The 17118-nt window shown below is 41.6% G+C and overlaps 2 protein-coding genes across 2 annotated transcripts in view; one reads left to right on the top strand and one right to left on the bottom strand.

Annotated features, from left to right (window-relative positions):
* Positions 1–61: 61 nt before the first annotated feature.
* LOC109958663 (claspin-like) lies at positions 62–2848 on the bottom strand. Its single transcript, XM_020597503.1, has 4 exons — positions 2574–2848; positions 1608–1725; positions 614–1044; positions 62–139 (listed from the first exon to the last, which is right to left on the bottom strand). The coding sequence occupies exons 1-4, from the start codon at positions 2598–2600 to the stop codon at positions 62–64; spliced, it is 654 nt and encodes a 217-aa protein (XP_020453159.1). The 5' UTR covers positions 2601–2848.
* Positions 2849–3786: 938 nt separating this feature from the next.
* The window catches only part of ago4 (argonaute RISC component 4), a 28030-nt gene continuing 14698 nt past the window's right edge, over positions 3787–17118 (top strand). The window contains exons 1-9 of the mRNA XM_020597641.1: positions 3787–4079; positions 10804–10975; positions 12888–13008; positions 13811–13992; positions 14304–14440; positions 15438–15572; positions 16391–16478; positions 16673–16820; positions 16962–17089. Of these exons, the coding sequence (XP_020453297.1) occupies positions 4061–4079; positions 10804–10975; positions 12888–13008; positions 13811–13992; positions 14304–14440; positions 15438–15572; positions 16391–16478; positions 16673–16820; positions 16962–17089 (1130 nt within the window). The 5' untranslated portion in view covers positions 3787–4060. The remainder of the gene's footprint in view (positions 4080–10803; positions 10976–12887; positions 13009–13810; positions 13993–14303; positions 14441–15437; positions 15573–16390; positions 16479–16672; positions 16821–16961; positions 17090–17118) is intronic.

The raw sequence follows: 17118 nt of genomic DNA, 5'->3' as shown, positions 1-17118 counted from the left end.
AGGTAAGAGCAGTGATACCGTCAAAAAACAAAGGTTTGAATTGAATCCATGCTCAAGTCTTTCATGTACTGTGTATATACAGGTCTGTGTCGCCCAGCAGACATCCACTGTCATTCAGGGCCCGAGGGAGAGGTATGTCCTGGGTACACATTGCTCTTTAAATATACAATATAACCCACATCTCAGGCACTTAACTATTCTGTAACAGATTCATTTCTGCCTCTGCTTTGTTAATAACATAATTTACAAGGTTCCCCCACATGGTTATTTTCAAAATTTGGTACTTTACAGTGTTAATTCTGCTGTATTCATTCAGTTTGTTGATTTGAATGTGATCTCACATATTACTATTTAGCTGCCTAAATAAAAATTCATCTTAATGCATAAGGTAGAATTTGAAACAATTACCTAAAACATAGAGAACATTGTGACATGTACAGTAATATGCTTCTTTTAAAGCTTACCCATGTTTTTTGAATGTGTCATGAAAGATGACTGAATTATTTTTCACAATACAGTAGGAACTTTGTGGCACTAAACACCATGTAGAAAGAATTCAGTGGTAAAAGAAACAAAAATACAACTGAGACAAAAAGGCGAAGCTGCACTTTACCTCTGTAATTTCAGAGAATCTCTCCTTCTTCTTCAGTTTTTCCATCGCCTTGCTATGCTTCTCCTTCTTCTCCCGATGCCTGTGGCTCTTCTCCCTCTTCTTCCATTCCTTCAGCAATTTTGCTTCCTTCTTCATCACCTCCTGTTGGTCCTCCATTTCTCCACCTTTCTCTTGCTCAGGTTCACCGTCTTCGCTGTCAGTGGGAGCCCGGCTTATTCTCTTGCTCTTCTGCCTGCCCTTTTCTCTCCTGTCATGTCTCTCTTCTACCTCTCCATTCTCCATCTCCTCTTCAATGGAAGCAGGTAAGACCTGCACTTCAGCCCTATGTACACTGTTCCCTGCCGCTGCCTCCTCTTCCTCACTATCGCTGTCTCTAATGGCATTTCGATGAGGCTTTCTGTGAACTGTGATGTCTTCATCTTCATCAGAATCTGAAAGCACAACAACAATTTAGAAAACAGTGAATAGCATGATGGCCATCTCAAATCATTTAATACTTTTATGTGATGCAGCATAATGCTAAGCAAGCTGTGGTAAACAAAAAATTCATCTAATCTGAAACTGGATTATCGTTGCAGTGGTTCATCTTGGGTATTGCATTTTTATGCAGTTTTGTTCACTCCACTATTATTTAATTATTGCTATACCCCCAATCACTCTGCACTCTTACTTTTGTTTTTAAGGTGCACCTTTAATAAATGTGAGACTTCAAAACAATTTCTGTCTTGAAGTGTTATCTTTAATTGGTTAAGTACACACACTAAAGCACTTTGTTTTCTTGATCTAGCACAGGATGATTTCTCTTTCGTTGAGTAATGCGAATCATGAGAGGTCATTCAATCAGTAATTTTGACTGCTGCACTTATTCTAAGCCTTGTGGTTAGGTATCTACTAGATGCCTCAACTGTAATGTAAATGGATCCCCGTTCTACACTGCCAAAGTGGCTCTGTCCTGTCTCAGGCTGAATCATTATCTATTGTCGTGTCTCTTCACCTGGAAGCTCTTCTCTATTGTTGTTTTTCTCTGTAGCCACCTCCTCTGCTGGAGAGCCCATCCCGCTGTCTGAATCACTCTCTGTTGCTGTTTGAGCTACACCTGGGAGCCCATCTGCCTAGGAACAAAAAGAAAAAAAAAAAAAACTGAACTCACCAAATACAAAGTATTTTTTTCATTTGCATGCAAATGCATGAAGTTCATTTAATATGTAGGCACTGCAGTGTGCTCTGATATCTATTTAGTGGGAAAAACCATACAGCTCCACAGTCAGTGTTGTTTTACACATTTCAAACATCAGACAAAATACCTAAGACAAATATTAATGTTAGGTGTTCACATGTACTGTATGTTCTGTCACCATACCTTATGGGAACCCAAAAGCACTAAGTAGCAATTTCATGTCAAAAGCAGCCAACTACCACCATTATCCGTTCAACTCTGCATAGCTTTTCTAAAGATGCCAACAGCATGTGTCTGTATTTGCCGAAAAAGCACCCAGAGAGATCGATCGGGTGGCAATAAGCAGCCATATAACTGTAACACTACATTAGCGACACCTTGCAATAAACATATCAATGGTTATCATATCAAAAGGTTAGTAAGCAACATGGCTTCCTTTCAACAGTTGTAGTTAAACGAGATAAAAAACCCATATACACAAGTTACAGATTTCCGCGAATAATCCTCTAGATCACAGCTTACTAAACCTAGATATCAGATATTAACAGTGGTCAAATGTCGTAAGTTGCTAACGTAATAACTACCGTGGATAACCACCATGCCAGCGAGCTAAACCTAAGCTAGCTAAATGGCTAACAATAACGATAACTAAAAACAAGCTAGCTTTTAGCATTAGAATAATTATGATCGTTCCAGTCTTTCGCAGTAACTTTTAACTAGCCAAGTGAGCCTGATAATTTCGTGTTGAACAGATGTCCAACCAAACTATTGCTGTGACCTTACCTGGTGTTCAGAAAGAACCAGACTCATCTTTGTCCGTTGCTAGATTACGCTCTTTTGGAAAACAAACCAATAAAGACAACGCTTCATCGATTCTCAACAACCAGAGACGTCGCCGATAAGTTAATATATGCGTAGCAAAGGCTATTTTAGAGTTTTAAAGCACACTGGCAAAGCATTTAGCCGAAATATTCCTCTTCCTCCCGCCTGTTCCATACAAAACGAATTGAAATTTTGATCTTTCGCGCGCCGTGACAGCTGACCAAGCAGTTTTGTCCGCCATCGAGCTGTCAATCGCCCTGTTCACAGCTTCCCATAGGTCCGTTTGGACCATTGGTAACCGCCCATTATGACGACTTAGCTCTATGGAAGCATGTTTTATATACCAGGAATGCATAGCCGGGCGGGGCAGATTTAAAATTTTGTATTATTATTATTATTTTTTACTTTGCTTTGTGGGGTTGCCGAAAGGAAGGATTAAAGAAAGAAAGATGTTAATCATTTGCCACATCTTACGATGCTAAATTTATTGCATGAAAGTTTTATTGAGTCTTCCTAAGAAATTACCTGGTTTTCAACTGGTGTATCTTTGTATAATAAATCGTCCCTGAGATATCTTAAAAGGTTATGTGGGAATAAACATTGTGGTTACGCAGATATAAGTACTTGCATGAAATTAAATACTTGAAATGATAATTCTCTCTAGCCCTATATGTGCATTTCAAGATTAAAGTAACATTTAAAGGTGTCTTTATGTTTTGCCCTCCCTAGCTACATATATGAAAAGGTCAGCGCTTCTTTGAATATAATATAGTCCAGTACAACGCCACCTTTGACTTTTACTGCAATAATAAAAAACACATACTTAAGTTTACATTTATGACAACTTTACCAAAAACTGAAACATTTTGAGCTTCATAAACACAGATATTAAGGCAAAAATATTGCACTGAATTGACTGAAGTGGTACAGGTGTACATAATAAAGTGGCTGGTAAATAGGCTGCTACTTTTAATTAACTAAAGAAATTAATATTCTTACAGTAAGTAAAGTACAAGTTGCCTACTTCATAATTGTACAGTATTGTACTTGCAGAACCTGAGTAAATACTTCCTTCCCACAAATGTATATATCTATGACATTATTATTTCACCTGGTTTTAATGTATTTCGTTGTTTTGTCATTCATGATGACTACTCATTATAGATTTTGATGTATATATTGGTCTTCACTCACAGTGCGGCACAGCAAATTACGCATGCGCACAGCGAGCTCCACGTCTAACCGGCGCATGCGCTCTTTCAAACCCTCAGAACCAGCAAACAACGGCAGTAGCTCAGGTCAGTCGGTCCAGTCAGTAGGCATCCACGCGTCTATCTATATTCCCTTTTCTTAAATTAGTCACTTTAAGCTTCGCGATACCGCCCCCAATTTCAGTGTCGGTACGGAGCCGCCAGGCCGGGACAGAGACGGAGAGAGAGGCCTCGGCCATGGAAGCGCTCGGACCCGGTAAGAAATTTAAGTGAATTGAAAAAGGAGCGAAGATCAGGAAGAGCGAGCCGTGTGTGGGGTGCGTGTGCGCAAATGCGTAGCTTCACTGGGGGCCGCGGCTGCAGCGAGGCCTTGACGCGCTGACGGAAAACAAACCGAGGCCCAGCCCGTTTGTCTAAGTATATGGGTGTGTGACTCCATTTACATCGAACAAGAGACACGTGTGTTGTGTGTACTGAAGGTGCTGGCGTTTTTATCGGTTATTCATTCATGTCTGTGGGGTTTTATTTATCTGAAGCACGTACAGCTCGTCGTGTCGGGGCTTGCATTGTGTGAGTGGGGATTTAACTAGGACCTTCCTTCCTTCCTTCCGCGTCGTAGTGTGTTTACGTTACTGTTAGTTCACGGTGCGTTTCTTTTTGGTCGCCTAACTACGACCCTATTTCTGCAAGGAAACCACACAAGTTGTCGAAATTTATCAAAATATCCCACATGTATTAGCCTCCGTTGTCTGCATTTAAATTTGCACCATCGCCATCAGGAACAGCGCGACTCTTTGGGCTGCCCCCGTCCAACATGACAGCGATGGGTGGAAAAAAACAAAATGAGTGCCAATAAAACACACGTTACGGCGTTAAATAGGCAGACTTACTTGTATTGCGACTCCTTTTTACTGATTTTATGAGAGGCTGTCGTTGGTTTACGCGCCTCCTTGGGCAGCAGCCATGCGCCTGCGAGAACACAACAGAGATGAATGGCGCTTTTATCGATCATATCTGCAGGCCAGCTACATATTAATCTCCTATATGATAACAAAGCCATTGACTTAGCAGCGGTGCAATGATATTACGATAGAGCATGCAGAGGAAAAAGAGCCACACACCTGTAGCCCCAGCGATACAATATGTTTTTAATGTCACAACATGCAAAATATGTTTACCTCACGTTGTCCCTCAGAGGCAAACAGTTTTTTTTTTTCTGAGTGGATTTTGATTGATGAGGAATTGAGTGCATCTTGTACAACCGATCATGAGTTTTGCGACAGTGAAATGTGAATTTTGCTGACTGCATGTCCACGCATCGCCCACTGGCTCTCAAAAGAAGGTGGTGGCGTTGGGAAAACGTAGATGAACTATTTAAGGAGGACACAGGCATTGTAGCAGGATTCAGTTGAATGTTAAACATATGCATGTACTTGGTGATGGGCCAGAGAAATGTTTGGAAACAAACAAGCATCCACAGGTGTGTGTGTGTGTGAGTCCATTGTCCCACATAATTGGGTAACAGCAGCTACTACCTTGCACAGTGCAAGTGGTATTTTAGGCTTTCCACCGGCCAGCTACATTTAAGGGGTTGCTGGTATTTAATGAACGTTTTTACATTGCAAAGTGGAGAATTGAGGCTGTGACAGTTGTATTTGATCATCAGGATACAGCAATAGTGGTTTTGTTTCCAGTACCAATGCCACACCTTTTAATCTTGTATTGTTTTTTGTTTTTTTGCAAGGATGCATCTTTTTAAGTCTTAGTAAAAAAATAATGTTCAAAACAAGTTGAGTTTCTTAAGAGTGCTAAACTTAAAGAAGGTAAAATAGCCTTTGTTATTTATTCTAACAAAGCAGATCACAATATATCAAACAGATCTGCAGTCAGCAAGATCATACTGGAAAGATGCTAGATGGGGTGGCAGTGGCTCAGGAGGTAGAGTGGGTTGTTTTCTAACCGGAAGGTTGGCGGTTCGGTTCCTGGCTTCTCCAGTTCACATGTTGAAATGTCTATAAGCAAAACACTGAACACCCAGTTGCTCCCAGTGATATCACCAGTGTGGGAGTGTGAATGGGTGAATGAACAAATAGTGTGAAAGTGCTTTGAGGGTGCATGCAATGCATTGAAAAGCGCTAAAAGTATAAAACCATTTGCTTTAAAAATCTGAGATTAACTATTACCAGTAATATTTAACCCTGCACAACAGACAAAAGTCTGCTGTTAAATGTCACTCAACATGTTTTTGTTGCTCTAGTTGAATTAGGAAATTGGATGATGGGGAGGTTGCATAACAGCTGGATGTGCTCTCATGCTGTCAACAATAGAGCACCCTCTGATTCAGGTGTAGGGGATTTCTTTAGAAACACACATTGTTCATGGAATCCTTTAGGCAGGCACCTCAAAAGGCCTGTTTATTGAAGTAATGTCGGCTTGGGTGTCTTCACCAGGCAGCTGGTTTAATTGTTTTCAATGTGAGCTACCGCTGTTGAAGTGGTATTAGATGTTGGCACAAACTCATGGATTGTCACAGGACTGTGATTAGAGACGTGCAGAAAATATTTTGCTCTCAGTGGGCTGAGTTGCGGGAAAGATGAGTCTGCTCAAGTTGAAAATGTTTCAGCCTGAGCAAGAAATTCATGATTATCTCAATGTATGACTCACTTGTTCATACAAAGTTGGGGGCAAAGAGGCAAGCCTGGAGGAAAATAAATGAAGCAACTACAATTCCAGGTAAAATGAGTGATTTGATATTTTGAGAATGATCCGTCACACGTGCTAGTTCAGCAAACAGCTGTACATACAACCATTGGTCATCATTTCCAGTTGTTAGTAAGTCCTCCTCCTTCCTTTTCTACAGTCCAGTGTAGTCCTTTAATCCAGGTGACTTGCAGGTGTGGGCGTCAGCATGCTCCCTGCTCAGTGTGGTTAGTCTGTGACTCATCGGCAGGCCACGCCGTCATCCTCATGGTTAACTTAAGCCTCGCTGTCACTCTCTGATGGATCATGCTTTTGGTACCAGAGACACACATACCGCTGGCAGGCTCTACAGTGTGTGGTTGGTGCATCCCGCACAGCAAATGTGAATACACCGTGCACAGCTAAATGGTTTTTCAAACATCATTGAAGAGAACAATCTGTGTAGTAAGAGATGCGGGTGATAATCCTTTTACCGTGTTGTTGCTTCTTGAATGCGTCAGTGGCCAATTTGGATCCAAAGTTAAAAGACGCACACAGACTACATAAGGAGCAGAAGGACTTGATTGTCTTGAGCGGATCTGTCATTTTCTGCGCCAGGAAAAGCTAATTTCACTTCCTCTGTGACTCGGTGTTGATGCAGCTCTGTCTCACTTGGAGCAGAAGCATAAAATTACAGAGGAAACTTGCTTGACAGGTTGTTTAAATCAAGCCCTAAATGCCACCTTTGACAAGTCTGCAGAGTCTCTTTATGTGATATCTGGTCTTGGTGGTGATATCAAATCCTATGCTATTCTGTCAGAGGAAAAAAAAAAGGGTTCACAGACCTGTTTACATGATCAACTCTGTTTTTCAATAATGCATGATAATCCCGCTGAAGGGATGTGTGAAATACACAAGTGGCATGAAGGGAATCATGTGAAATAGGGCATCTTGTAGATGGTTATTATAATCTTCTGCACATTTGTATCTTTAAGTTATACTGTGTGATGTTGCTGTGTAGCCTAAGTGTTCCTGGACATTACTCCTGAAATGTCTGCATGCCTGTGCAGGTCCAGTCCTGGTTTGGCCTCTAAAATATCCTCATTGGCATGAATGAAGGCCAAGTCGTTTTTTTTTTCTGTCATCGTAGCAGCAGTGCAAAATACCAAAATGACCTAACATTTATCCAAAGATGACTCTTATTCCTTCCTTGCCTACAACATACCACTGCTTGTTTTTTTAGACGTCTTGATTTTGTTTTGATGTTACAACTCATTGAGTCACCAAAGGACGTAGTTGATAAGAAATTAATCTACAGCAGGCATGATAATTTGGTTTGTTTTATTGATTTCAATAATCAAATTAATTTCTTTTTTTTTTTTTTTAAACAATCACATACTTCCTAGTTGCAGTTTCTCAGTTGTGAGAATATGCTGCTTTTTTTTTTGTCTTGTGTGATGGTAAATGATGTGTGGACTTTGCATTGTTTTTTCTGATGCACTGAACATCAATCTGCTGTAGAGAAAATAATTTGTATCAAAAATGAATGTTTGCTAGACATAAAGCTCCCAGGTGTGGTGGCGCTACAGTGGAAAGTAAATGGATTTTAGAGGAAGGATGTGTTCGGACATTTCGCTTTGTGTGGTAGTGTGGCAGCTGAGGAGGCTGTATATGGGCATAACAATGTTTTTGCTGAAAGTGGAAGAGGAAAACCTCAAACTTGATGTTTATCTCTCTCTCACACACTGTAAACCCCTTTCTGTGGTATCTGCATATGTCCCCAGTGAGCAAAAAATAGAAACCTTTATTAGAGTATCATGCAGTCCAATGCAATGGATGACTGCTAATGAATGCTGTGACTGTGAATTAATGCAGTGGTTCCCAAATGGTAAATGGTCTTATACTTGGTACTTGGATACCAAACATGCCTTCTGTGTTGAGAGAAACATGGCCTATGAGCACAAGATCTGCACCAGAGACAGAAAGACATTGTGGGATTGTCTGATAAGGCGATGGAGGAAAGGTATATGCTAGCGGAGCTTATTGCAAAGTAGATGAAACCTCACACGATAGTGCAGATGCTCATCCTCCCCACTTGCCCCAAAAATTGCTAGGTCCAGATGCGCTCTCTTCAGTACCACCAAGGGTGTAAAAAATCTGCACGCACCAGTAGGCATGCGTCTCACTAGCTTGTAATTAGGAAACTGTGCTGCAATGCCATGTTTTAATGCTGATTCAAATGCAAGTTCAAGTTAAAATGTTTTGTCTTCAACTCGATGTCGACTAGTTTTCATTCTCGGTGCATCTCTTCTTACTTTACAATTTAGACTAAAGTTTATTATACTAACTTGGTGTATACTCTGATATGTATTTACTCTTAATCTGCAAAAATTTGATTTTATTTCCTGTGCATTTCTCTTCTTAGTTTGGTCTGTAAGGAGAAATTACATCTTGATGCTTCCCTCTCATATCTACCTGTCCTCTCTCATGACATTTTATTGCCATAAGTAAATGAAAATAAATTTTTATAGAGTGCCAGGGCTGATAACAAGTTAGCCTGGGTCTTTTCTATGGACATGAATACAGGTGTGCCTTGGGCACAAAACATTTGAAAACCATGGAATTGATAGATGTGTTGATTCATTTAATTATATCATAATGACTTGTTACACATTTCTGGAATTACTGATCAAGTATGATGTAATAATTCTAGGCTTCTTATCCATATGTTTGAGGGTGATTCAACTGCATTTTGTGAGATTTAAGGGGTTCAGAGTCCCAGGTAATTTATTTATTTTTGTCAAACTCAAAATACAGTGTCCCTCCAGTATGTATCAGCTACATGTGTTCATTATTTGAGATTGCATGAAAGAGGTCTGACTCAACTGTATGGCAGTTTGTGGTGGTTTTTTCACTGTACTGTATTCTTTTTCTCCACCCCCATCTACATACAACAGAGGACAAATGTTGCACAAACATGTTTTCTTGCATGTAAAGCTTTCCACGCATACACCAACACAAAGCTACAAAATAGAAAAATTAATGCTCCTGGTTTAGGTGCACTGTAATTCAGTAGTAAAATGTAGTGTCCTCGTTCTACATAATACAGAGTAATGCCAGTTTGCAGCATAATGTAGAACACTTGGAACGCCTGTTGTTGCCACCAGTAACAAGGCCAGTAGGACAAAGTAGAGTGAATCATCAGAATATTTTAATCCAAGTTGTGACAAAGAACAGCAGACATGAACAAGCAGCCTTTTATTTGAAACTGTAATGTAAACATTTAGAAAAGCTGAATGATGTTACAGTCAAGCTGATGGTTGGTTTGTTTTGACGAGGAGGGTGGGGAGTTGGGACCAGGGGTGTGATTTGGGGCCCAGGCAGCATGAGGGCATGGGGAGGGCCCTGATTGTCTGTCTGAGCTCTTGCGCTTCACTTGCTGACTAGACCGTGTGGGTGAATGAAGTTCAGGAGAACCCCCCCCCTCGTCCCCTTAGCTGTTTTCCTTGCATTCCTACAATGTACTGTATGCGTTTGTTCTTTCAGCATTTTGCAGACGACCTCGTACATGGTGATCCACGGCTTGACCGCAGGCATCATTGGGCCTTCCATGTTGTAAATGAGTTGTCCCGACATGTGGTATACGAAGTACTCTGTGTAACGGTAATCCCAGACTCGCGGCGTGGCACCCCTCCATATGGGCCTGCTGCTGTCTGTCTGAGAGGAGCTTGGTCTTTGTCTCAGCAGAAGGGGTGGGTGCCCTGTGTGTCTGGGTGGAGCTGAGGGCGGGCTGAATAATTGGAGGTCATTGTTTCTCCGGCCTCTTGTTGATTCATTGTAGTTCAGGGGTCACAGTTACGGGTCAATCAAATCATGCGTGTGTGGTTTTGTGTCTGTGAGGCCATTTCAGTGCATTCAACCAGGTATCACTGATGAGCTGGTCTGCAACAAGCTTGGCGTTGTGCCGCGCACATTTATCTTCATCACATTTGACATTTAATAGGAGAGACGAGCTCACACCATCTCAGCGTTGTCACATTAGTTCAAATTCATAATAAATACCAGCCATGCTTCATTTGAAACTTTTGATAATTAGCCTGTGCTGAGAGAAGGAAAGGGCTAATGTATGTTCTCGTCATCTAAAAGAGAGAGCTAAGTGGTGATATTCTGAGTTGGAATATCAGTAATGGCTCATTTGATCCCTGTGACACTGCTATTTAGTTTTCATATAAAGAATTAAGTACGTAACTGGAGCTGTGATATCGCATAGTAAGTATAACCGTTCCCTTTGTTCTCTCCAGGCCCGCCTGCCCCTACCTCTCTGTTTCAGCCTCCGCGGCGTCCTGGCCTCGGCACAGTGGGGAAACCCATCCGGCTCCTTGCCAACCACTTCCAGGTGCAGATTCCCAAGATTGATGTCTATCACTATGATATCGACATCAAGCCTGAGAAACGGCCTCGGAGGGTCAACAGGTAAAACAACAACAAGGTCTGAGCAGAAGATACACATGGGGGATGAGGTTTTGTCTTCAATATTGATCATTTTGAAAAGCACTTTTAATACATAGCTGTTGTAACCACAGACTGCACAAGGAGAAACTTGTCTCATAGGGGCAAGAAGGTTTAGATCAGGGGTGCCCAAAGGCCCGCGGGGACATTTCTTGGCCCCCCACAATTTATTATGCCACCCCAGTTGTCAGGTCAAGCAGCTCCCAGGTCAGCTCGCAACCCGCCAATAAAACGAGGAGAAGAAGAAGAAAAAGAACAACAACACGAAGAACGGAGCAGTAGCAAGCAACATGGAGAGCAGCACACAGACAAAAAGCATTTTAAACGAACCTGGGAGGAAGAATATTTTTTTACGGATATTAATTCTAAGGCGGTCTGCTTAATTTGCGGTCAGTCTGTCGCTGTGCTAAAAGAGTACAATATCCGCCGGCACTATGAAACGAGGCATGCAGCATTCTCAAGGTTCAAAGGCGAGGCACAGAAGACAAAGAGCCGAGAGTTGTTAGCTAAACTTCGCTCACAACAAAACACGCTCACACGACCCTCCTCAGCCCAGGAAAGCCCAACACAGGCCAGCTATGAGATCTCAGCTCTAATTGCCAGGAGTGGACGTTCATTTTCTACAGGGGACTTTGTTAAAGAATGCTTATCCACGGCTGCAAAGCTAGTGTGTCCCGCTCAGGCAAGAGCTTTCTCCCAGATCAGCCTCTCAGCTAATTATTACGGAGATGTTTGACCACATAAAGGCCTTTCAGAGAAAACTGCAGCTACTGTGTCGACATCTATCAGCAGGAGAGTTAATGCCTTGTACAAAATACAAAATTTTAATGGTAATGTGATCATGTGATGCGGAGGAACAGAACTGTCAGTTGTATGATATGTGGAATATGACATTACTAGTGAGTGAAAATTGCAATATTTATTGCATTGATAATTATTAATTACTTTTTACTTCTTTTCAGGAAACCTGGCTCACTTCCCCAGTCTGAGAGAGGTAAACCTGGTACAACAGAAACTGTCTGAATATGCAACACTTGTCAGCAACCTAGACCTGGAGTTTGAAATGCGCTTTCAGGACTTCAGGAAGAATTCAGGTGACATGGAGCTGTTTTCCCAACCCTTCAGCACAAGTGTGGACTGTGTCCCTGATCACATTCAGATGGAGCTGATTGAGTTTCAGTGCGATTCAGAGCTGAGGAATAAATTCATGTCACTGAAACTAAAGGACTTCTACACACATGTCTCACCAGAACGGTACCCAAACATTAGGAAGCATGCACAGGTGATGTTATCTTTGTTTGGCAGCACCTACATTTGTGAACAGACTTTCAGTGTAATGAACCTTAACAAAACCAGGCTCAGAAGCACTCTGACTGATCTACACCTGCAGGACGTTCTCACCCTCAGTTAGTCAGCTTCAGCCTGACATTGAGAGGCTGGTCAAAGCCAAAGACCAGCTTCATGTGTCTCACTAATAGTGTCAAACTGCTGCTGTTTGCTGTTAATGTGTACATGCATATGGACATAATTTGTGGATAAATAAAGATTAATTTGCTTGGTATTTGCTTCCTGTTCTTTGTACAAAGAGTGAAATGTTAAATACCTTTTATAATAAACACATTTCAATCAGAAAGTGCACCAGGAAACCCGGCCCTCAGCCCAGTAACGCATCTTCATTTTGGCCCTCCGAGGGGAAAAGTTTGGGCACCCCTGGTTTAGATATTAGTAAGTTGACAAATGAAGGCAAAAAGCATTTTGTTCTGTTGCCTTGAACCTGCACCATTTTTGCTTATATTGTCATCAGAAATATTGCTTCTATTAAGTTGCTTGTATGTTTGTGTTTGTGTCTCACATCCTGTCTCCATCTGCCTGCTAGGGAGGTGGTGGACACCATGGTGCGGCACTTCAAGATGCAGATCTTTGGAGACCGACAGCCTGGCTACGATGGGAAGAGGAACATGTACACAGCACATCCACTGCCAATAGGGAGAGACAGGGTTGGTATTTCAGTCACTTTACACTGGGTTCATAAACGCACACAGTATTTTTTTTGTCATATGAAAAAACTAGGAAACTGAGAAATACTAACAGTTTGCATGTATTTAAACTCATTAGTTCATATTTTAGGAAGGAGGTGGCAGGCATGTAAAATGGTTTAATAGATCAGAGAATTAAATGCTTTTTGTTTTTTTGGCTTCTTGTTTACACCTGTTGGTTCTTTGTGAGTGTGATAGTGAAATGTTTTATTGCTGACACATCCTTCGATCTGATCTGCTTCTGGGATTTTATTGCGTATCGCTCCCTGTCACCTGTTCTTCAGTCAGTTTCCTTCCACTCATCTTTTGTTTACCTTGCTCCGTTCCTCTCCCTCTGTCCATAAGTGAATCCCAATTCCCTTAATTGCATCCCTGTTTTCTCTTTCTCGTCTTTCCCTTGCATCTTAGTCCTGCCCATGTAAGATGCGAGAAAAAGACAGGAGGAGACAAGAATCAAGGAAACTCATTTTTAGAGACATGAGACTTCCTTTCCTCCAGTTCTTCATCTCAAGCATACAATCATCAGCTGGTTTTTGAGAAAGAGATGTCAGCCCATCATAGACTTCAGTGAATGATGCTCTTGTGTATCCTCACTGGTGCTCCTTGCTCTTCACTTCATGGAACAGGAATAAGAGCTTTAGGAAGCCCTTCAAGGTTGCAGACTGGAATGACTTCCAGATTGAGTGAGAATTGAAGAATGAAATACAATCAAATAAGGGAAATGGCATTAACCCCTTAGCTCCCTCTCTCTATCCACCCTTAGGTGGATTTGGAGGTGACCCTGCCTGGCGAGGGGAAGGATCAGACGTTCAAAGTGTCTTTGCAGTGGGTGTCTGTGGTCAGTCTTCAGATGCTGCTGGAAGCCCTGTCAGGTCACCTCAACGAGGTACCAGAGGACTCCGTGCAGGCTCTAGATGTCATCACACGGCATCTGCCTTCCATGAGGTATCGCCGTTCATCCATTTCTGCCTTTCTCACAAAACTTTTTCACTTTTAGGCTGTTTGTCCATTATATTTATAGAATATTTTATGAGCTGGGGCACTCCTAGAGATACAAAAACATTCAATCCAGTAGCTTCAGTTTATTTATACAACACAAAATAATCTTAATGCTGTGGCATCAGTGATAGGGAAACGAAATGTAAACTTGCGTCTTTGAGTGATGCTATGTCAGCTGAGAAGCCGTAGTCGTTTAGGCAGAACACCCATTTCACTTGAGTGTATCGGTGATTTATCTCCTGTGTTTGTGCACGTAGGTACACTCCAGTGGGGCGTTCATTTTTCTCCCCCCCAGAGGGCTATTACCATCCTCTTGGTGGAGGCAGAGAGGTGTGGTTTGGTTTCCATCAGTCTGTGCGTCCTGCCATGTGGAACATGATGCTCAACATTGATGGTAAGACATGAGCAGAGCTGATTTGTTTCAGCTGTTATTTAAAATTTTCTCAGAGTACATTGATGTGAAAACCCCAACACAGCGATTTGTTATAACTGATTGGTCTATAGAGTGCCACGAGGATGAGGTTTTTTTTTTTGTAGGCCAACCTTGAAGTTAGCATCACCCTGGTTGGAGTGTGTGGAGTCATGTTCACGAAACAGCACACGTATAAGAGTCGCTTCTGGCTGGCTGATTGCAAAAATATTCTAAAAATGTTTAAGGCTGCATTCCTAGCATGGAAAACAGCCCTGGCTCTTTCACTGCAGTGAGGGTGCCAACACACAGGGCTCTGAGCGACCTGGCTCAGGTTTTGTAGTATCGGAACATCCTCCAGCCAGGTGCTGTGTTGGCTGGATAAAACACATGCAAGCACACATTCATAGTGGACTACATTGTAACATTAGTGCCATATATCTGTTTATTTTGTGATTGTTGCATTGAAAGAGAAATGATTCTCTGTAATATTACAGAGTGCTGTACATTGTGTCTCTGATGAGCCTTTCAATTAAAAGATATCTTCCTCCAACTGGGTGTTTGTAATCGTGCCTCCTGTAGCTGATGTAACACCAGTCCCATTTCAGTATTTCAACACAGGACTGTTTTGTCAGGGTTAATTGACATGTCCACCCAAGTTAGACTGAATTACTAATTGTGACAGGGACTTGCTGTTTCCTTGTCATATAGTTTACAGTATAAATACAGGTCCTGCTGCGTTAACCTTAGTTTTTTTTTTTTTTTTACATTGGATGTTTAGTTGTATCCACTCAGTTATATTGAGAAAACCAAGTTATTCTTTGGGAAAGATGTTATCGGTTTGTGTCTGATTCATTATGCATCTACTCCACAATTCTGCAGTCTTGGACAGACTCTCATTGTGATAGAATCAGTTTGCTTGCTAACAGTGTTAATTTATGGCACTGCTGATGAATAACGTAGTATCTGTTTTACCCCACAGTGTCAGCCACTGCTTTCTACCGTGCTCAGCCTGTGATAGAGTTCATGTGTGAGGTGCTTGATATACAGAACATCAACGAACAGACCAAACCACTGACTGACTCTCAGCGCGTCAAATTCACCAAGGAAATAAGAGGTGAGCACTCCTGACTAATACACACACAATGTACTGACGTTCACCAGGAATCATGAGAATTTACACGAGATGAGAATGACATCCTTCTCACACTGTACACACCATGTATGATTCACTGTGTATCCACTTCACCTCAGAGATTACACATTGGTGTCAACCTGCAAGGCACAGTCATGTTCATTTCTATGCATTGTGTACGTACTTAAGAAACTACACATAATCATGTTGTATATGTGCCACAGATGCACACTGCCTAGTGCACATCAATGCTGGACACTTGCTCTTAACCTTATATGGATAAAGAATCATGTTTCTGCTTTTGAACGGAAACTAGCAAATGTGTTTGTGATAGCAAGTATTCAACACATTTCTTGAATAAAAGGTTTGTATTCATCACTCGTTGAATGTTTTAATGGAGAAGAAACTGCTGTTTCATCAGCTCTGTTTGCACTTGTTATTGTTACTTCACAATTAGCCACTAAATTACTTGGCAGGAGCTAATGACATTTTTTCAGATTGGATCAATCTGTGAACCAGAATATGTGGGACTTCATCTGCATGTTTTCTAAGGCAAATACTTGTAGGCATTCTCCTTTTGGTTTGTCTACTGGACTGTGAAAAGAAACTGGGGCTATAAAAATTCTCTGGCTCCCCTGTCAGTATTTATCTTTATCATAGCCTTAAAACACCAACAGAGGAACAGAAGAGTACAGTTTCTACCAGCTGAATTTAAACATCAAAATATTTGACATTGGAGTTGAGAAGGGTTCTGCTTATTTTCATTCATTTGTAACTGCTTTCTTGTGTGGTTTGAACAGGCTTGAAAGTTGAGGTGACACACTGTGGACAGATGAAGAGGAAGTATCGTGTGTGCAATGTCACGCGTCGACCTGCCAGCCACCAAACGTAAGCGCCCTTTCTCCCTTCATCAGTAGCTCAGTAATATTGTTTGTTTAATGTAACGTTCTAAAAAGTCATAACACTTCGAGGTCTTACCACCTCATAAATATGCAGTCAGTGCAACTTTGGCCATGCGTTGCTTTTGCATTTCACTTGTATATACACTGTGGTCTTGGCCCACATTTTCCATTTATTTACAGGTTCCCCTTACAGCTTGAGAATGGCCAAGCCATGGAGTGCACAGTAGCTCAGTATTTCAAGCAAAAGTACAACCTGCAGCTCAAGTATCCACATTTACCCTGTTTACAAGTAGGGCAGGAGCAGAAGCACACCTACCTTCCCCTGGAGGTGAGTTTTGACACATGGATTTATTTTAGGATTAGAATATAATGTTTCATCTCAAACTGGTGCTTTCTCCTTTTTTAGTTTCCAACTGTTGTGCCTCTTATCTGATTGTTATGATCAATTATGCTTCTTTGTACTCTGTAGGTCTGTAACATAGTGGCAGGCCAGCGCTGTATCAAAAAACTGACTGACAACCAGACATCCACCATGATTAAAGCTACAGCTCGCTCTGCCCCCGACAGACAGGAAGAGATCAGCAGACTGGTGAGTGCCGCCTCCTGGGGTGGGAGGAAGGATAGCA

The sequence above is a fragment of the Monopterus albus genome, unplaced genomic scaffold (genome assembly GCF_001952655.1).
Source record: "Monopterus albus unplaced genomic scaffold, M_albus_1.0 scaffold34.1, whole genome shotgun sequence".
NCBI lineage: Eukaryota > Metazoa > Chordata > Actinopteri > Synbranchiformes > Synbranchidae > Monopterus > Monopterus albus.
The sequence above is the reverse complement of the archived record's forward strand: the minus strand, read 5'-3'. Positions and strand labels throughout refer to the sequence as shown.